The sequence below is a fragment of the Rhyacophila brunnea genome, unplaced genomic scaffold (assembly GCF_057557595.1).
Source record: "Rhyacophila brunnea isolate RB1 unplaced genomic scaffold, BYU_Rbru_1.0 scaffold_6, whole genome shotgun sequence".
In the NCBI taxonomy this organism is placed as follows: Eukaryota; Metazoa; Arthropoda; class Insecta; order Trichoptera; family Rhyacophilidae; genus Rhyacophila; species Rhyacophila brunnea.
This window is the reverse complement of record NW_028233276.1, coordinates 29057533-29080748: the sequence shown is the minus strand read 5'-3', so window position 1 is coordinate 29080748 and position 23216 is coordinate 29057533. Positions and strand designations below refer to the sequence as shown.

General features: G+C 34.1%; 1 protein-coding gene across 3 annotated transcripts in view; it reads left to right on the top strand.

Annotated features, from left to right (window-relative positions):
- LOC147065498 (semaphorin 5c-like) overlaps nt 1-23216 on the top strand; it is a 52827-nt gene that overhangs the window by 7902 nt on the left and 21709 nt on the right. For 2 of the 3 annotated variants that reach the window (XM_085956735.1, XM_085956733.1), the window contains exons 2-5: nt 1137-1274; nt 8761-8854; nt 12228-12435; nt 19502-19653. In XM_085956735.1, the coding sequence (XP_085812861.1) occupies nt 1151-1274; nt 8761-8854; nt 12228-12435; nt 19502-19653 (578 nt within the window). In that variant the 5' untranslated portion in view covers nt 1137-1150. The remainder of the gene's footprint in view (nt 1-1136; nt 1275-8760; nt 8855-12227; nt 12436-19501; nt 19654-23216) is intronic. The other variant, XM_085956736.1, reaches the window with a different exon arrangement.

Below are 23216 nucleotides of genomic sequence, written 5' to 3'. Positions count from 1 at the left end.
AATCTGGGTGTAAAAATCAATTAGCATAAAATAATCAATCGAAATGTAAAATAAATGTAAACACAACCTACATACAGTAAAGTTGATCTTCGATTTTACGTGCCCCGAATTCATGTTATCCCGCTATTTGCGTGTGGTCTTATTTGAGAAAATTTGACTTTTATTTCCAGCATTTTACGTCTGAAATACATATTCAAAATTCCAATTATTATAAGAATTAAATTTATTTTAACACATTCAATAATAATTGCGTATGCATGTACAATATAGGGGGGCAATAATAATTGACATTTTAAGTTGTGGACACTGCATTTATTTTTATAAATACACATATATTGTAGTGTACAAGGCTAAGTTTATACGAAATGTAGTTAGTGGGTGTCACAGAATAGATTAATAAATTAATAAGTAATATAATTCAGATATCACCCAATACACTACATTTTGAAGCAGGGTTTTGAATGTGTTCGTGTCCTACGAAAATGAAACACACTGTTTTTTTGCAATCTTCAAATACACCAATATTGAATGAGCATCAGTGTATAAACCGAGAGCAGTTGTCAGAACACAGGACAAGCTTAGAATGACGTATTCTTGACACGTGTTTAAAGTTATCCCATATTCTTCCACACTCGAGATCGATTGCCGGTTACTCGACACCCGTTAGGTATTTCAGTTGCCATTCATTCTGTGTTCCCTGGTGGGTGATCTTTTACTTTTTTTTTTACTTTAGTCAACTGTGTGTACAATCTATTTTTTGTTATTTTTTGGTGTGGGTCAAATATTACAGTTGCATTTTTCGTTCTTATTGTTTACCTACATCATTTTTACGTTTTTTTCAAAGAATGTTAAAAAATCAAACTTTTAAGCAAGCCAAAATATGCAACAAAACAATCTCAATGATTTTTTAATTCCTCAGTACCTATACAATAATATATTTACATTTTCCCGTTATTGCATGTCCACTGAAAATGATACATTTAATGTTGTAATATTCAAGGTTAGGTTAGGTTAGGTTAGGTTATTTTTGGTTGGGTTAACCTAACAAATAATCCAGTTTATCGGGTATTTTCAAAATGCGTTTTCCGCTGTATTCCGTATAACCGAACAGTACCTTCATTTTTTTTTATTTGCAGATTAACTAGCAGAGATGCTACTGAGAAAAAACTATGGATTAGTAATCATTGCTGGATTGTTTTTCATTAATTTGTCGTCATGCGAAGATCCGTTGCCACAAAATATCCAGGACGATATCCGATATGTATCATACCAAGGTAAATATTTATAAATATAAGTACATTATATCGCTGAATTTAGTGCAAGTAATTAAGGCGAATACTCCGCCTACAAGAGACACCGAATGTAAAAAATACAATGTCTGTAATTTGAGATTATGATTTTTTTTTTTTTGATAATTAAGTACTTACTTTTTTATTTTTATTATAGTGCTTATTTATAGTGTGTACCTATTTAAAAACATTAAAAGAAAAAAATATACTTATATCAATTAAAGTCAAAGTTACAATTAAAAAAACGTTATAGAATGTGAATTCGTTAAAGGATCCCATCTTATTACATTTTTTTATTGTAATGTTTTTTTTAAATTTAGTTTATTAGTAAGTTTTTCTAATGTATATTTTTGAGTAATTCAAAGTTTTAGTTTTTTTTAATTGATGCAAATTGTATTTTCGCATTTTCCCCCAATGCACCCTAAATTGATCGATTTACCTTTAATTAAGCCTTAATCACATTATTATTGGAAAACGTGAACACACAAATTAGAGCAAAACAATGCCTTCACCCATTGCCGACTCAAGTAGAAAGCCGATGCATTCACAACGACTGGTCCTACTTTTTCCGCCTCTCCCGTTTTTGTCTATGTGTGAACTGTCATTGCCTGTTATTGTTTTATAGAGTGCTCATACTGACGCGTCTGTCGTGTTCACACAGGTAAAGGTTTGATTTGAATGGATACGTTACGTGATAAATAATACACTAGCATTAACACACCTTCTACAAATGTAATGCATAGATCAATGCTACATATTTTTTGGAAATCGATATTACATTGAAGATTAATGCATTTCAAAGCTTTTCTAGAACAAAATTTAAAAACAGAAAAATTTGCAGATGGCATATGACTACCGCTGTATTAGTATGGTATCACCTGAGTTTGTGGTTCTGCTTGCAAAAAGGTCCAACACTCAATCTGGGATAACCAAGTGAACAAAGTCTTCAAATCTTTAGCTGAGGTCAGAATGAAGAGCTGTTAAGTGTTGACAATAAGCTAGCAAATCATCATCTCGTTTTTGCATTTTTGAAATATTTGGAAACTGAGAGCATTTTCCTCTCCCCAAGTTTTGTTTGTATAGATTTTTTTCCGCAACAAACGCAGACACATCAGTGGTTAACTTTCAAAATTGGACATGTCCCATATATGCCGAAAATGAGTTATTATCGGAATATCATTCTATAACTTCATACACACTTTGATGACTTTCAAAAATAGCCACAAAACACCAATTTCATATTGAAAAGAGGTTTCAAAAAGTAGGTTGGCATTCAAATAGGGAGACGTCCAACGTTATTAACATTCGAAATGAGACATGTCACTTTCAGCTAATGGCGCGACTGTATAGAGTCACGTGACCAAGTATGTTGTCATACAATCTGACTGTTTCGTTTTTGTCGCGTGCGTGTTTTCGTTCTGTGTTTTTATTTCAAAAGTTCATTTATCTCGAGGAGTGAATAGTGGACATGTCCAGTTTTGAAAAATAACCTCTGATATACTTTTAGTTTTGATTAAATTTAATTGATCACCTTGTAGCTTCAAATTAATTTCGTTTAATTTGGCAAGTAAGTCAGTATAAACTATGTAATTCTTTGAATGTTATGTAAATTGAGCCGCATAGCCGCGTTATATTAGACTTTTAATATTCAAAATTATATAAAATGCTATTTATACAAAATTTTCAGCCAACTCTGATCATTTTTGCTATTATGTAGCTCGATACTGGTTCGGGAGTCCTTCAGGTTCTATGGGAATTAGGTGAGTTTTATTGTTTTGGTTAATGTTTGATGATGATTAGTGATTATGCCTATAAGTAATCGGACGGAAGTGCACTACTTATCAAGGCAAAAATTTCTAGCTCTCTCTGCATTAATACAATTCAAATTTCCCGAAACCAAAGGATGTGGTTATACTAAAGTAACTTATTGTAAAGAATTTAAATTATATATTTTTTAAATTTATGAACAAGTCCTCTGCTCCAACGTAATAATATGTAGAGAACCGAAAATTTTATTAGTCTTTGTTGGCGATAATTATTTTTCTTCAATATTAGTTTTGTGATTGTGTGTGTACCTACGCACTTGAGCTTGGGTCAGTGTTGCCATCTTTTCATGTGCTGATTATAGTACAAAGACGTAAAAATTATAGTATGTCTGAAAAAAATATAGTATAGGAACATTTTTCGTCTTGAATCCCTTAAAATTATAGTATTTTGGCATATTTGGCGTAAAATTATGGTATTTTACGTTTTTCGCAGAATCAAAATTATAGTATTGTACTATAATTATAGTAGGGTTGGCAACACTGGCTTGGGTCCATTGTGGCCGAATTATATTTAATCGGGTTTTTATTAGGCAAAATACTACCTACATAATATCAACTATTTGTTATAAATTGTATTCTCTCAATTTGTAGTTCCCCATTTTAACATTTGGCGGCAGCACTTTTGTTAACTTATCTCATCTGATTACAAAATATTGGTAAATTCGAATTAACTGGGTCTCACATACACACTCGTCTCTACTGCAACACAACTTGGTATTCACAAAATATAATATAATGTACCTCCGCACACATATCGAATGCGACATTTTCGTATAAAAAAAAACAGTTCGTGTTGCAAGCAACTAATTTCATATGCATTGATTTTATTTTGAAAAATAACCACTGGTGTCACAAGCAACAGACTTGACAGACAATTTAATCATGTAGGTCACGATCTTCAAAAATATTCCGTATATCTTGTGCTCCAGGATTCATCCTCCTGCTAGGTCCATATATTGTATTTTTATGCGTTCACATCAACATCAATGAGTGGCTAAATTATTAATCTGCCACTGGATTTATAACAAACAGCTAATCAAAAAGTCATTTCGAGACATTGTCGAGACCAACAATGAAATTCACTTAAAAAACGGCGGTAACGAGCAAAAAAGCTTTCAAACCCAAATTCCGCCTCTAAAAATAGCCTTTGAGATTTTACTTCCAAATTTGGGATGCTGTACTATGTCGCTCGCCGCATACCTAATATTATCGTGCTGTGTCATCAATGATTCATAATAATATCTTATGATATGTACATATTATGTACTTAAAGCCAGTGTTTCGCATGCTGTATGGCATTATTTGACTCCATCCTGTTGGGAACCACATGTTTTCCAAATCGAAACCTTCCAATTCCGATCACAAAAAATCAGTTATCATTTGCCTCTCTTCATTGGTCGCTCTTTCATCATTATTTAAGAAATACGGGCCTGTGACGCCTCCAGCCCAAAAACCGTGTCAAACATTGACCACCAAACGGCCTCTCTTGTATCCAGTGTTGCCATCTTTTTCTATGCTGATTATAGTACAAAGGTGTAAAAATTATAGTATTTCTGATAAATGTATAGTACAGCAACATTTTTCGTCTTTAATCCTTAAAAATTATAGTATTTTGGTATATTATAGTATTGTACTATAATTATAGTACGGTTGGCATCACTGCTTGTATCACTACCCCCCCCCCCCCCCCATTTACGTCCCTAGACAAAATGCCGCCCCATTTTTTGTCTTTTCATCACCTTTTCATCACTCCAATATATAAAAAAAATGTGTTGTTTGCATACATTACTAACAATATAATATATAGATACCACTAAAATAGACAAAATTAAAATTATAAATATTTTTTCCCCAAAAGCGGGATTTTTTTTGACGTTGGTAACACAGTACCTTCTTATATGTAATTTTTGCGATACATTATTTTTAGAACATTTTTGGCAACATTTGTAGAAATATTTTTAGCCGGATATCGCAAAATTTTAGGCATTATTAAATCGATAATCGATAAAAAGACAGCGCGACGCTTCGATACAGACTTTAATCGTGAACAATGAACGGTAGGTGGGACGCTCTGTAAAAGGGGGGGGGGGGGGTGTATCTTTATTTTAGACAGCCAACGCAACTTCTGTGCGCACGGGTTAATCTAAATATTCACAAATCTGCACGTGTCGCGGAAGTAAACTAGACATCGCGAACCCGACAAAAAATTACAGACCTGTAATGTTAATTAATACATTCTGTTTCCAACCAGTGAGCTGAATTTATCGTTATTAGGTATATACTAAGTTTAGGTAGCTATTTCTATATATATCAAATGAATCTCCTCATTTGCCGCCCTTCGAGTTATTGCCGCCCCCAAGTGACGCTCAATCTGTCTACCCCCACGGGACGTCACTCCCCCCAATGCGGCAGTTTGCTTATTAACGACTAACGTACCTACTAATTGGAGGCAAAATATGCTTTATCACAGAAGATGATTTTCCTTCAATCATCTCGAAAATTCAAAATTTCATCATTTCGGGAAATCCCGAATCTCGAGATTGAAATATCATCGGTTGCCTGCTCTTCCAAGACCCAATCGGCGGATCTGCACCACCAGTGATCCATTGAATTTAGTTATTGCGTGAGTTGGATCCTATACGGTTGTAGGTGACGGTCTTTCCAGGGCTCGAAATGGACTGGAGCGCACCGGAGCGCCGTTCCGTTTCATAAAATTCCCAAAATTATCGCTCCTTCTCAAGGAAAAATTAATTTCACCGATTGAGCTAGATAGGCCATATTATATTAACAAAAAATCAAACACACTCTTTTTAGAAATACACATAAAATTAGATAATTATGTTAATATTTTCGTAAAATGATCGAGCGCTCCGGTTTGTAAAATTTTGCATTTCGAGCGCTGGGTCTTTCGCTCCACTAGCCCACCACACCGTGAATCTAGTCATAGTTGTCATCTAAGACGCATATGAGCTGTCACATGTCATTGAGCACCCGAAATGCAATGTTCTTTTGATAATATAGACGCGGTTTGACGTATGACCGTCGTGTCGTGTTCAGCGCGGCGTCTGTCTCGGGTTTGCCGCATGCGTAACTTGGTTAATTGGCTTATAAAAGTAGCTAATTGCGATTGACGTGGAAGTTCAATGACGTCCCCAAACAAAGAGCCGCCCCTCCCCCATGTATGACTTAGAATGCCATCGTGTTTAATTTTTAGTCTCAGTTGTATACAGATTTGTTTTGTACCTACATAAGTATATTATCTTAAACAAATAAATGCAACATAAATCTTTCTAAACATGACATACACACCAGGATTAGAGCATTTCCAAAAAATCATATTCTCAATCAGTGGCGATTTAGGTACGTGAGGGTCTGAGGCGCTGACAGGTTTGGAGTCCCCCTCGTGAGAAGTTAGCTTGGGCATTAAAATATAAAATTAGGATATGTTGCCAGGATTTTTTATTCTTCGATAATTTGTTAACTAAGATGTCGATACTTTCTAATGAAGCGACCGCATCGTCTGCTTCATTAAAAATCACCATTGCTATTTAGGTAAACGTCAAATATTTGAATTCGTTTCTTTATTCACCGCCCTATAAATTGTGCCGCCCCTATGCAACGCATGGCCTGCCTGCCCCCACGGGACGTCACTGTGGAAGTTGTCGGCTTAACAATGAAATCGCCATATCAGGAGAATTATTTCAAGAACGGCGAACACCTATCTCATATGTCCGATCACTGACCACGCCGTTTTGGTTTTCACGCACCCACCATTTATATACCTACCTCTCCTTGTAACTGTCCGCACTGTCTTCTTCTTCTTCTTGTATGGGCCGATGATAAGCTCACGGTGTTGGAAAACTTTGAACACAGAAAAGCCAAAAAAATGGATAACAATTTAAAATTTTCAGATTTGATTCAACAATTTTAAATGACTTAACAGGTTATATTGTGTTTTATATTTACGACTACTAGTCACGATATGATCACTGCAATCCACTGGCGACTAAAACGTATGGCTATCGAATGCACGATAAAATATGATTTTTTAAATCTTAATTTTTCATGTAGGTAAGTAGCTACCTACAGTTACACTAATCATCAAGTTCTGAAATATATTGCGGCTATCTGGAAAAACCTTTACGGACGCGTAGTGGATCGCGTCCTTCAATTTGAGAAGCATTGGCGTAATGCGTGCATTGACATTTTGAAAAACGTTTCATTAGTTGCCAGTAATCACATCCAGTTTCACACTTGACTCACCACTTGACATGTTTAATTTTACCATATTCACAAGTTTGTGGGGTATATTTAGCTCCCTCATGGCGCCATTTATAATTGGTTTCTGTTTAATGTATCTTATGCGGCTATAAAATCTATAAACAGCTGATGGGTTTGGATAATAAACTATATTATGTTTTTTTTCCAAAATTTGTCTCAGGGTGAAAATTTGGTTGGTTGATCTGTCCATGTGGCTGAGAACTACATGATGCAAACAACATCCTCTGAGAATGTCCGAGAATGTGCTCCAAGACGGAAGATATGCTTAAGTCGGTCCAACCAGCTGTGGGCCTATCGGACCGTCTGACGCGGTCGCCACAAAGTCTAATTTTGTTGCATTTAGAAAATTTACGGCGTGATATTGCCAACGTGAAGATCTCTTCACTTAGAATGCTCGGCAGTTTTGTATTAGCTTTTGTTACTTACTACAATTTGCTTCTACGTTCTCATTTCTCCCATGGTACTCTTAACTTAAAGACATATAAATTCTGTGTACTGGTAGTATACTGGGTGAGGTGCTCATATATCAGGTTCAAGAGTATTTTGAAGACCGTAGGTATTCGGAAGAGTTATACCTCTAAAATTTGTACAGTCGACGGGGTCTCATTTTTATGAGTAGGGCGTGTAATTCAGAGGTTCTATTCGTTTAGCACATTTTCCCCTGTCCATATTTTTGATATTATTTTGGTGTTATATAGTAACCGTATAGCAAAAGTAGATATAAAACCTCATTGGCTGCAAACTGTTCCATACCAATCAGACGACTTATATAGTTATATACCGTCTAATCAGGTCGACCAATGAACGGGCGTGATTGATTTTGGAAATTTCGAAAGTGATGTAGGCGGGTAGTGAAAAGCCTATCCTATAATATGGTAAATCAATGGTTATAAACACTTTCTCCAGAACGATATAAATATAATATATTAAAACTGCTGAAAAGCTTAAAACGTAAAAATGTTTACCTACATAATATATAGTACCGCTTATATCGTTTGCGTTTTTTGTGACAATTTTTTTGAGTATGAACATAGCATACAATTTATAAGAAAAAGTACCAAGATTTGCTGATGAGATCTTGAAAATGTTTTAGGTAAGTATCATATTGTGTTGTGACGTTTTACAATAAATGTACTTATAAGAAAAATTTAAGTTATCTCAAACAATGTAAGGTTCATTAAATATTCTTGCAATACTTGCGATAAGTGCCCCCCCATGACCGCGTCCCACCTGCACTGTAGGTTCTTGCGTAATTGTAGCACCGCTACTGCGTAGCCCTCTCTTAGATAAGTACCTGCGGTTTGTTTTTTGTTTATTTGATTTCATTAACTGCACCAATTAAATTTATTTCTCTTTTTTTTCAGAACTTAAAAATGACATCGAAGAATTCACGGAAGTCACCTCTTTCAGCGAAATGTTATTTGACACAGAAGGGAAATATGTATTCGTTGGAGCAAGGTATGCTTAATAATAATGTCTGTTTAATAGTATTAACCTTATGCACTCCACGACTTGGCTCCAGGCAGCACTCTGAACATTACGATGGTGAGGAGCGGAAGCCACACCTAGAGTTGGGTATTTCCCGAGAAAATCTCAATCTCAAGATTCGGGATTTCCCGAAATGATGAAATTTTGAATTCTCGAGATTCGGGATTTCCGGAAAATAATTCTCGAGAAATCTTGAGATATCGGGAAATTTAAAAAAAACCTGTAAAAATCCGAAAATCAGTGTAAAAACAGACAAATTCCAAAAAATATGATTTTTTTTTATTTATATGAGAAGACAAACGAAATAGAAGTAGGAAAACAAAAATAATTCAAAACATTACTTATTAATATAGAATTTAAAAAAATAGACTGTCAATCGCGTACGCTTTTGAAACACAACATTCCGTGATGTTGCAAAATTTGCGCTCATTTTGAGTCGACGTTGGCTTAATTGTGTTAAATGCCCCGATCAGTCTTTGAACGTTTTGTTTTTCTGTCCACTTTTTTCATATAGAAAATCGTTTTTTCAATTAATATTTGATAATAAAGAAATCCCGAATACCGAGATACGGGATTTCCCGAAATGTTAAAAATTTCAATTCTCGAGATTCGGGATGGAAAATCTCGAAAATTTCTCGAGAATTCCCGTCGGCAAATTCCCGAAATCCAACTCTAGCCACACCCACTTCTGAGCCTGGCACAACGACTTTTCGTGTAGGTATATCTACTATCGTCTTGTGTAGATGCATCACGAATGCAATTGCGTCTTCCTAATTATGTATACGGATTCGAGCACAGTACACGGTCTGATGTCTGATATTAAATTATCAATTTCATTACTCATTCTAATCATTCGTATTTTATATAAGTATGTACGTGTATGTAGTGTGTATTTATTTAGTCAATGACTATTGGCGGCGAGATAATTATTATTCATGCAAATTGTCTGTCTCAATTACATTCCCTGATTCGTTCTGACTGAGTACTGAGCTTACTTGAGACCAGTGTTGACAACCGTACTATAATATTATAGTACCTATTTGTATTATAATTTTACGCCCTAAATACTATAATTTTATAAATCGGAAAAATAAATATTTTTATCTTAAAGATTTAATTTCGATATTAAAAAATACGCTAAAAGTACTACAATTTCCGTATTAAGGTGACGCATCAGTGAAACGCCAAATAATTGTCAACTGTACGCGCGACGAAATTTTGTACTTGCTTCGCATTCATTGAGAGAACGTGGAGTCAGACACACGTCACATTGCTGCGTGATGGCGACGAGCCAATTAATTCTAAAATCGTGTAAAGATGACTAAAAACTTTACCCATTTACTTTAAAAAGAAAACATGTCAATGAATATATTATTATTGTTACTAATAGAATAATAAACAGAACATAAAATGGACGTATGTTGGATTTATATGAGAAATAATATTTCGTTTGACAGGCGTCATTTTCACCCGCGACCCGCAATCCGCACATCGCCTAGCAACGATCTTTTTAGACCGTGCCTCAACTAATGTATGGCCTTAAAAATGGTGCATGATTTCGTAATAGAAGGAAATTTGGCGAGACGATAAAAAAGTTGCTCCAAATAGGAAAAAAGAAGCTCTTCACTGTGACAGTGGCGCACCCAGGGGGGGGGGGGGGGGGCAAGGGGCCCTGGCACTCCCCAAAATTATCAGAATGATTTTAAACATTGAAATTCAAAGCCGATAAACTATACCTTTGGGCTTAGACAAATAAAAACACGACACAAAATGATTTGTAATTCTCCAGCACCCTTTTTAGAAAAATTTCTTAGATTTTAATTTCTAACACAAATATTTCGAAACACTAATGTCAGGTTTTTTCAGAAACCCAATCCCTAATGGAACTGTCAAAAATTTCTCGGTGTCCACTCATTAAAGTAGATGTATTAAAAATCGCCAATAATTCACTCATCACTGTATGAGTACCCTTAATTTGAACTAAAACACAATTTGAAAAACGTTAATGTAGTGTTTCACACTGCCTTTAATCTTAGCGGTAGGTAGGGGGCCCACCAAATATCCTAGCCTGAGGGCCCGTTTCATGATGTGGGGACCATGGTGTAGGTACACCGATAATAGACAAGTGCAATAGACAAAAGGCCGATAAACGAGAAATTAGGCTGTGAAGAAGAAAAAGATCCTATGGGACTAATTTACATTCTCCTCCTTGCCCCCCCCCAATATTAAATCACGGGTGCGCCACTGCACTGTGATGATTTAAAATGAAATTTCTTGAATTCGCCGATAAGAATTTTTGGTCGGAAGAGGTGCCCAAATGAAAAGGTCATTGGAAATTTCTCAAATTCTCCGTTATTTTTTTTTCTGAGAAACAAAACACCTACACATTTTCAACAAATTCCAACGCGTACTATAATTTTTACCGAAATACTATAATTTTATTTTTTAGACCGCGTACTATAAATTCGGTGACAAAAAGACTGCTTGAGTTAGTTACTATCCCTTTTTTATATCGTAGGTAGAGTGTCACTTTATAACTTTATAGAATGAAAATGTACCTACCTAATTATAATAGGTATTCTAAAAAAATATTTTTTACATAAATTATCCTTTTTTTATGTAGGTATTACATTATTATATTTACAAATGAATATCATTTGATCTAATTTTATGCGAGGTAATCAGGCAAAGAGGCGTATCAGTATCAGTATAGTAAAAAGTGCAAAAAAGTGCAAAGTTATAATGCGTATACTCTACATCGGGGGTTCCAAATAGTGCTGCCAACCGTACTATAATTATAGTACAATACTATAATTTTGAATTCGCGAAAAATGTAAAATACTATAATTTTATGCAAATATGCCAAAAATACTATAATTTTGAAGGATTCGCGACAAAAAAATTTTGTTCACATTTTTTGTGAACATTTAATGTTCCTGTACTGTATTTTCAGAATATCTTCAGAATGTCTTTCAGAATTCTGTCGTTTTAAAAAAAAAACAATTTTTATAGGTACATGTTCAAACACTTGCGTAAACATGATCTTACTCCCTACTTCAGTTATATATCCGAAAATACGATAAAATCTCCATTTTGACCTACGTTGGGCATGTGGGCCCTTAATGACAGTTTACTCTCAAACGTAATGCCAATATCCCTTACAGATAGATGGTATTCGCCAAAAAACTCTGAAGTCTTAACCTACCTTTTCCTAAATAATTTGTATTTTTTTCTGTTTCTGGCCAGACCCGAAAATTGCCCCTTGTGCCTGTGTTTTACTGTGTTCATTTGTTTCATTAAATCAATAATTTATTCTATAACATTTTGTTTTTTTCGTTTCAAGGGACAATATCTACCGTCTCTCTTCGGATAAACTCAAGCAGCTAAATAGAGAGTCTTGGATTCCTAGTAATGCATCTATGAATACATGTATGATAAAAGGGAAGTCAGAAAAAGATTGCCATAACTATGTAAAAGTTTTACAATCAGATGGGAAGAGGCTTTTTGTCTGTGGAACATATGCGTTTTCACCAATATGCTCGTGGAGAAAGGTACGTGACTTCATCAATAATAATTTATTATTTACTATCTTCAACATTAGAAACATGACCCTGGGTAAGTTCTGGTTTCCTTCAACAACTCTTCACCGGTCACTGTCCAAAGTTTTCGATCAATGCAATACTACTTCGATCTATGTTTTCAGATCGAAGGTTTCAACTAGTTAGCAAATTTGAGACCTGACGTTATTAGGGTCGTCATATTGAAAGAAAAAATATCAATATTTGGTACCCGATGCCGAAATATGCCAAATATTGAGTATTTTTCTGAAAAGCAGTACTTAATTATTATAATATACTTTCTAAATTTATATAATCATCCGGGATGGCTGTTTAACCATTTTTGAGGCTTAAGGTGAATGCACCACCTGCCAGGGGCAGCTAACGGAAAATTATGAAGCTTATAACTTAGGACATTTTTTGATAATATGACTGTTATAAAATGTAAAAACATTAAAGTATGTCATGTTTATTATTAATATTAAGTTTATTAAGTTTTCACGAAACGACTTTTGACTAATTCATAGCTTTAATTTTTTAAATAAGTATATTTTTAAAAAAACATTGATTTTTATTATCTCCTATCTATTATTATCCTAAGAAATTTTGGAAAATACATCAACTTTTTTATTTAAACACCGTTTTGTTGATTATTAAAGGAATTCACTTCAATTTTTAGAGTCCCGAATCTACTTCCATTTGAATCGAGCACAATCTGATAAAACTCGACACAATCACAGATACTATCGTTTTTAAATCGCGTTTTATATCCGTCACCATACATTTTCGCATCTTGCAGTCCGTGTACCTCAAATTGATTATAATGTCGTTTAATACTTTTTATATAATCAATATTGCAAAATATCTAAATTAATATTCCACAAAATTATTCAAATCTGTAAGTAGCACATTGGCGTATTCTTGAGTTTTAACACAAAATAAATACATATTTCCTCACTAATAACTACGAAAATATAATCTAAAACCACGTCACTGCTTTTTATCTGTCAAACTAAAAGACTTAGATTGTCATTTGTTTTCTTTCGCAAAACAAGTTCATTTGACGTATCAGATTTCAAATTTAGAATTTGCAGGAATAAGTAATCGAAAAAATGTGACATTTCTATTAGCACCCATAAATAATCAATTTCAATCAAGACATTTATTGTAAGATGAAGATAATTTTAATAATTCCATCAATAAATTGAATAATTTCAGACATAATAAATAAGAAACTACATTATATAGGTACATATTACGCTCTTCTCAATATTATAGTAAGTCGACTGTGATCTGACAATAGTATCTATCTGCAGTTTTGGCAAATTCTAGGTTATTGGTGTATTTTGTACAAAATGGTGACGGATCGAATGGAAATATTATTGTTCTACGAAAAAAATCCTAAAATGCTCAAATTTGACGTGGAAAATAGTGTCTATCTGCATCGAAGTGTCTAGAAACTAAAAAGAAATATTATCTATCTGCGTGATTTATTTTATTATGACATTACAATTTTCATACATCTTTAAATTACTGTTTTAGTACTAATATTAAATCATTTCATTTGAAAAATAAAAATAATACTGATACCGACAAAAACAGTTTTTTGAACCCCCTGAAAAATTGACTATAAATGTCAGATATATACTATTGTCAGATCAACGTCGAAGTATCACACACTTCCATATAAAATAGATAGGTAGTTATCGTGATTCAGTAATAATTGTATTATTTTTACATTTCGTTGGTAAATGAAATTCATGTGACGTTTAATACAAGTAATTAAACATTAATAATGTTTAGGTATATATTTTATAATAATAATTACATATAAAATTACAGTAACCTTTCTTCTTATTTTATATCATTAGTAACTATTAATATTAATAAAAATTAAATTGCAATAATGTTTCTTTTGATAATGATATTATGCATGTTGTTTGCTATTTATTTTCATCTTTTATTTCTTTTAAGTGAAATATATACTTATAGTCAAATATAGTCGATTATGACCTTTATACGACACAATTAGGTACAATAAGTAAATACCTACCTGTTTCTTTTTCCATTTTTGTACATGATAAAAATAATATTTTTTTTATTTCCCCACAAAGATAATTTGTTAAATAATAATTTTAGCATGTTGAAATTTATTCATTAGTATATTAAGAACTTACGAATTTTAAAATAAAGTACCATTTTTGCTCCTAAGCAAAGCATATGGACACACCTCTTCAGAGTGGTAATTACGAGTATCTTAAAAGACTTATTATAAGAAATAGTGGGTGCAATCTAAGGTGATCCCATTGAATAAATAAAACGTATTATATCGCAATAATCTAAATGTATGAAAAATAAGACTATCCTGCAGTGGCGATGGGTGGAGGTAGGGTGGATCCACCATAGATAGTACAGACTAAACGTTGTTAGTTATACGTATTTATTTACATTGAACTAAGACTACAATTTACAGATAGTGTTCTCATTCATTCATATTTATTTTCGTTAAACTATGAACATACATTACACGTCATGTTGTTGGTTAGTTTTTTAAATTCAATTAAACCCTGGGAAACCAAGCCATAATACGCATCTGTCTATAAAATATTTAAAATTATGCCATTAAATCATACATCATTTTGGATATTTAATAGATAGAATAATATTTTAACTACTATTGTTTGGTTTAGGCAGGGTTCAATGAATTATAAAAAACTAACCAACAACATGACGTGTAATGTATGTTCTTAGTTTAACGAAAATAAATAAGAATGAATGAGAAAGTGCAATATATAAACATATTAGGTATATTCTATTAAAATGTCAGTAGTAGCAATCGGCGATTGCCAGCTGTTTTGCTAGGCCTATAAGTCTGAAGTGGTGTCAGACGATATTGTAAAGGCCAGACTCCAAAATAGACTACGCATATGACCCCGAATTTATATTGGCAGTGACGACTTGCAAATCGTAAAACTGACAAATCAGCGAAATATCAAACTGTCTGAGGTGAATGAAAATCTATGACGAAGGGAAAATTATGGCGCCGCCTATGCATACTTCACAATTATATTAATATCCAATACCGCCAAGCCGTCTGCAAGACCTAGCGAGACAGACTGGCGAGAGCCAGCTGGGTCAGCTAGTCTCCTATATATTATTATCCTAAGAGATTTTGGAAAATACGTCAATTTTTTTATTTAAATACCACTTTGTTGATTATTAAAGGAATTCACTTCAATTTTTGGATTCCCGAATCTACTTCAATTTGAATCCGGCACAATCTGATAAAACTCGACACAATCACAGATAATATCATTTTTAAATCGCGTTTTATATCTGTCACCATACATTTTCGCATCTTGCCTTTCGTCTACCGCAAATCGATTATAATGTCGCTTAATTCTTTATATATAATCAATATTGCAAAATATCTAAATTAATATTCCATAAAACTATTCAAATAGCCAATGCGTACGAACAAGAAATAAATACATATTTCCTCACTAATTACTACGAAAATATAATCTAAAACTATGTCACTGCTATTTATCTGTCAAACTGAAATAATAGATGCTTGATTTTCAATTGTTTTCTTTTGTGATATAAACAAGTTCATTTGACGTATCAGAATTCAAATTTAGAATTTGCAGAAATAATCGAAAAAATGTGACATTTCTATTAGCATATTAAATAATCAATTTCAATCAAGTCATTTTTATTGTAAGATGAGTTTTCTATTAATTAATAATCATAGAGAATTTTATTGATTATATGGTATGATGATATGCAATTATTCCATAGATAACGTAATTGTATTCCAAATTTGTTTTTTTTTTTAATACTTCTTTGTGGCTGTTCATGCGCTCTTTTTAATTGAATAATTACGTAGGCTACTAATTTCCATAGATTATAATATAGTCATATTAAGTTGCCATTGCAAACAATGAAATAAATTAATACGAATTGTTATAGTTAACAAAATTTGTGATATTATATAATATCTACCTATTTTTATCATCCTTAGCATCATCAATCTGGACCTATCCATGGCTGGATGAAGGCCTCCTCAGCCTTATTCTACTCCTTACTTACACATGAATTATTATATTTATCAAAATCAGTAATATTATACTATCTACCTATCTATATTATTATAATGCCATTATTATCTCGAGCCTCAATAAATCCACTGCTGGATAATGGCCTCTCTACGTTGATTGTATTCTTGACAGTCTTGAATTTCATCATCATCATCAATCCACTGCTGGATGAAAGGTTCCGCAACGTGATTCTACTACTATCGGTTTAACGAATTTGTGATATTATACCTATTTCTATCATCCTTATCATCATCGACCTGAACCAATCCACTGCTGGATAAAGGCCTCCCATAGCCTGATTATACTCCTTTCTGTCATATGAAATGCTGTATGTATCAAAATCGGGGATATTATAAATATCTACATATTCATATCGCCATCATCATCAACCACGATCAATCCACTGCTGTATGAAGGGTTCCGCAACCTGATTCTACTACTATAGGTTTAACGAATTTGTGATATTATACCTATTTCTATCGTCCTTATCATCATCGACCTGAACCAATCCACTGCTGGATAAATGCCTCCCTAGCCTGATTCTACTCCTTTATGTCATATGAATTGCTGTATTTATCAAAATCGGTGATATTATATTATATCTATTTATATTGCCATTATCGTCATGAGCCTGAATCAATCCACTGGTGGATGAAGGCCTCTCTAAGTTGTTTGTATTTCTGTCGGTCATATGAATTTATATATTTATCAAAATTGCTGATATTATATTTACCCATTCATAATATCGTCATTATCATTATCAACCAAAATCAACCCACTGCTGGATGAAGGTTATCCCAACCTAATTCTACTCTTCTTAGTCATATAAACTGCCATATTTTTTTAAATTTGTGATTTTATATACCTACCCATTTATATCGTCATTATCGTCATCAACCTGTATCAATCCACTGCTGGATGAAGGCCACTTTAAGCTGATTCCACGTTTTTAGGTGTTATAAATTCCTATTCTTATCAGAATTGGTCTATTCCTCTCAGATATAATATGTATTGCTTTATTATTTATCAACATTTGTCTCGATATGAATGTCCCGCACCGGGAAACTATATTGGTTAAGGTTAATTTTGAATTCAAAATTAGATTTTTTAAATATTATTCTATGGCTGCAAGCATTTATTTTTTATAGACAATGAAACAAATCAATGTGCTGCTAACCTTTTTTTATTATGCAAATGGGTCCCGAAAGAGATTAATATTTGGATATATTGGTTCGTTTTTTATGATAATCACAATATTGCTGTATATTCGAATGAATGAGATGTATAATTATTTATCATATTTAAATGCACATACCTACACATATATTGTATTAAAATTAAAATGTCATTGGTAGCAATCGGCGATTGTCAGCTGTTCTGCTAGGCCTAGCAGCCTGAAGTGGTGTCAGATGATATTGTGAAGGCCAGACTCTAGAATAGACTACGCATATGACTCCAAATTTGTATTGGCAGTGACGACATGCAAATCGTAAAACTGACAAATCAGCGAAATGTCAAACTGTCTGACGTGAATGAAAATCCATCCCGAAGGGAAAACTATGGCGCCATATATACATACTTTAAAATTATATTAAAATCCAACACCATGTCATCATGACGAAAAGCTGTCTGCAAGACCTAGCGAGACAGACTGGCGAGAGCCAGCTGGCTCAGCTAGTAAATATAAATGTGACAGTATAACTTGAAATCTTTTTTATTTGTATAAAATCAAATTTTCGTATGGTCACTTATTATTTCACAATATAATCACAATATTATTTTGCAAAGTAGAATAAATATATATGCAAAATGAAATACAATTATTTATACATTGATATTTTATAAATATCAAAAATTTCATTGCACAAATATTTACTTTCATAAATCAACCACATAATATCAGTATAAGATAAACAATATCAGTATCAAGTAGGTATATAAATAGATTTATTGTATAAACAAAATGATTAGTAGGTAGCTACTTACTGATACCAAATTTACGATATGAAAGAAATGCCTGAATATTGGAAACCTAAAAATAATCAGAACCAGATTAAAAATAAAATCATAATTTATTCTGACTTCACGCAACCGCACATCGCCTAGCTCTAGTAGGAGATACATAAATTTGAGCTATTAAAACACTTACCTACCCAATTTTTCCATTATAATCAATTTTAGTGACCCAGATTTTGCCATGTATATTTTACCTGTAAGATGAAACTTGGCTCGTACCGTCACGTATAGTACGTACCTATTAACTTAAATACTACCTGCTGTTACCGTATACATTATGACTTATAAAACATATTGTGTGGGGATTATAGTGATTACATATTTTTAGAATACTTACAATTGCCAAGTTTTGCACATCCAATGTTAATCAACTATTATCAAATATGAGATATGAAAATGGTACTGGGGTTAATTGATGATATATTATCAAGCTTACCCCCTACAAAAGTTGCCTCCCTCTCTTCTGTGTTTATTACTTTGCCTATTTTAGAGACAATGGAATTTCAACAGAAACTTGTTACACGTTTCTCAATAGTGATTTCAGGATAACTGTTTAACGATTTAGTTTATGAAATTTCCTTCATTATTTTGAAAAATAGCCATGACGGTGTCCAGGATCCTTTATTAATATATGTTTATGACATAGATAACTACATATTAACATACTTATATGACCAGTGGTGGTGTAAGGCATTTGGACGCCTTGAATATTAAGGCTCCTTTTTAACATTGACTAATTAGTGATCAAAAAAATAGTATTGCAGGTTTTCTTCCCGGTTACTTAATCTGTAACAATTAAAAGAAAAATCCAGTCACATGATTTTCCTGAGTACTTTTACTCATGCAACTGAGGAATAAATCGCTATTTATTTAAAAGAGAAAGATAATAATTATTTATCAGAATAGAATATGTCTAATAATATTATATATGTTGAATGTTTCAGTTAGACAACTTGGAAATAGAAAAGTTTATGGCTGGTGACTCAAAATGTCCAGTCAATCCCAAAGCAAACATCACATCGTTATTGACACCAACTGGGGAGTACTATGTGGGGACAGCAACCGACTTTTCTGAATCGGATTCCGGCATTCATAGGTTAGTATTACATGTTTATACTTGATGTACCCATCCATTTTACGGGTAACGCGTCGGCTTATAATGTCGTGGGTCCCAGGTTCGAATCCTGGGTCTTGCAAATACACGTATTGTTTTTGAATGTGTGTTTGGAGTCAGAGTATGGACCAAATAGGCTGACATCCATTTTCAATGTCAATCAACAAAAATCTGTTAATATAAACTTCCACTCTCTGGAGACCCATATGATCTTTTTGGGATCAGACAGGATCAAAAAAAAAATACTTGATGTACATTTTAACGTACAATACATTTATTGATAGGACCTGGCTCGAAAAATCGTAATGCTGAGGAGAGGTATCAACCACATGAGGGTGTCACGGTTTTATCAAACAATATACGAGGGTGGGTCAATAATTCCTTAGAAAAAAGCATTAAAACAGTTTTTATTTTTGTATTTTTTTTTTATTTCTCAACATAATCTCCTTGGAGCTCAATACACTTGGTTAGACGTTTCTCAATTTTTTTTAAACCGTCAGAAAAATAAGTTTTCGGAAGGTCCTCAAAATAAGCATTTGTCCGATCGATGACTTCTTCATTTGAAAAAAAACGTTGTCCACTTGGCCATTTTTTTAAGTTTGGGAAAAGGGAAAAGTCACTGGGGGCTAAATCTGGCGAATACGGTGGGTGGTCGACCAATTCGAACTTCAATTCTTCAATTTTAGCCATTGATCGTAAACATGTGTGAACACGGGCATTGTCCTGATGAAAGAGGATTTTTTTCCTGTTTAAATGAGGCCGTTTTTCTTCAATTTTGTTTTTTAGCTGGTCCAATAAAGATGCATAATAATCCCCTGTTATTGTTTTTTCTTTTTCCAAATAGTCAACGAAAATAATTCCACGTGCATCCCAAAATACAGTAGCCATAACCTTACCAGCTGATTTTACGGTTTTCGCCTTCTTTGGACATGGTTCGCCTTTCGCAATCCACTGCTTTGACTGTTCTTTCGTCTCGGGAGTATAGTGGTGTATCCATGTTTCATCTACAGTCACAAAGCGACGAAAAAATTCATCCGGATTGCGTTGCATGAGCGACAACAGGGCTTTAGAGGCCACCACCCTATTGCGTTTATTGTCGACTGTGAGCAAACGCGGCACCTATCTTGCAGAAATTTTTTTCATCCCCAATTTGTCATGTAAAATAGAAATGACGCTACCTTTTGAGATCCCTGTAACCTCAATTATCTCACTCAACTTTAATCTTCGGTCACTTAACACCATATCGTGGATTTTATTGATCATTTCTGGTGTAGTCACCTCTACAGGACGTCCTGAGCGTGGTTCATCCTTTGTTGATGTACGACCACGTTTAAATTCATTTAACCAGTTATAAATAGTTGCAAGTGAAGGAGCAGATATGCCGTGAACTAAATCCAACTCATTTTTTATTTCCTTTGCTGTTAACCCATTTATATTAAAATGTTTAATAACAGCTCTAAACTCAATTTTCTCCATTTTTGTAAACAAGCAATTTTTTTTTTTAAAATGTACGAGAAACACACAACAACCCGACCAATCTGATTGAAACTTCGCAGCATACTGAATCGGTAGTGCCGCTGCATGAAAACAAACCGCTTACAGTACTAGTCGCGCCACCTGTCGGCTTTTCTAAGGACTTATTGACCCACCCTCGTATTATATTTTTTTTTATTCATTTACACTTTTGTACTATAAATACTCAGGAAAGAAAAAGATGGCAACACTGTTGTCGACCCTACAGTGTATGCTAGCTTGCTAAAATTAAGTATTAGTCATGATTTTGTTTGAAGGCTGGATGGGATATTCCCGATTGTCTGGTTTATTTGAAAGTGATATGACGTGATAACACTGATAGTTGGTTAGACAGAATGTAACATTTTAATTTGATAATATTTTAAGCTTTTTGACATCATCGATAAATCATGCATATGGGAAACGGGAATTTTATATGAAATGTCAGTAGTCAAGGATGTACAGGATAAAAAGTAACACTATGCGTTTATTGTTGTTTAACAAATAACTATAATTACACTTAATATAATTATGCAATGTTGGCTTTGTATTAAACTGTATTAGGTATGTATATATTTTTTTGGAAACAATAATCAATTACCTAGGTACTTATTTCAAATTAACATATATTTTAGGTAGAAAAGAGCATAAATGAGCAAATGGGTGGATACAAAAGATAGGTTTCGCTTATTATGTGGAAATAGATAAAAATTACCCTATACTTAAAAAAAATGTGTGTTACAATAATTAATACATATCGATTGCCTAATCTGCAAACCGGCTAACTCCAAATTTGGCAAATTGTTCAGGAAGCAGAAAAAACTTAATAATGTAACTATTGAGCGGAATTTAACAATTTCAAAAATACGCTTAGATTTTTTTTTTTTTTACAAATAAGCTGCACTATGAATTTCCTAAAAAAGGTGACTCTCTAAGCTGCGACAATTACCGAGGCATTACGCTATTCAGTGTTCCGGGAAAGATTTTGGCAAACATCATTTTGATGAGAATAAGGGACCCAATAATACACGTCTTCAGGAAAAACCAAGCCGGGTTTCTACTTGGTCGAGCGTGTGCAGACCAAATCCATAACCTTCGATGTCTTCTCCAGCAGAGCCATGAGCTGAACAGTCCGATGGCTTGCTGCTTTGTGGATTATGAGAAGGCTTTCGACAGTCCGCACCGCCCCTCCCTCTGGATGATACTGGGAGCATACGGGATCCCTCCCAAGATCATTGCCATAATCAAAAGCCTGCACGAGAATAACGAATGCTGTGTCAGAATTGGAGACACTGTCACGGAATGGTTCGGGGTCACGACCGGAGTCAGACAGGGCTGTGTCCTTGCACCGTTTCTCTTTATCATTCTCTTTGACTTCATACTACGGAAGTCAATACCACCCGACCGAGGCATACCTGTTACCCCCACGGTGAAGCTATGCGACCTGGAATACGCTGATGATGCTGTCCAATTCGACAACTCAATCGAGGGCATTCAAGAGACAATCGACAGGTTGCATAACAGCTCCTCTCGCGTTGGTTTGAAAATCAACGCGAAGAAAATCAACGTCTTGTGCAATAGCACCTGTCCTGATTTCCCTCTGATTAGCGATGGACAAAACATCGAGAGCGTCGACAGCTTCAAGTACCTGGGGGTACACATCACGGGAGATGGCATTTTGCAGAAAGAGCTCGTTATCCGAATGGGAATGGCTGGAGCAACATTAAACTCGATGCGAAATGTCTGGGACTCACGATTGTACTCGGTCAAAACCAAATGCCGCCTATTCGACGCTTGCATTCTGACGGTGCTGCTTTACGGTAGCGAATCATGGCACCTTACGAAGGCCCAGAGCAAGCGTATACTGAGCTTCGAAAACAGATGTTTGCGACAAATACTGGGTGTGCAGTGGTATGACTTTAGGAGCAACGAGGAGATAGGAGAACGCACCAAGCAGCCTCTCATCACGCTGAAAGTGAAGAGGTGACGTTGGACCTGGCTCGGCCACGTGCTGCGGATGCCAGAAAAGAACT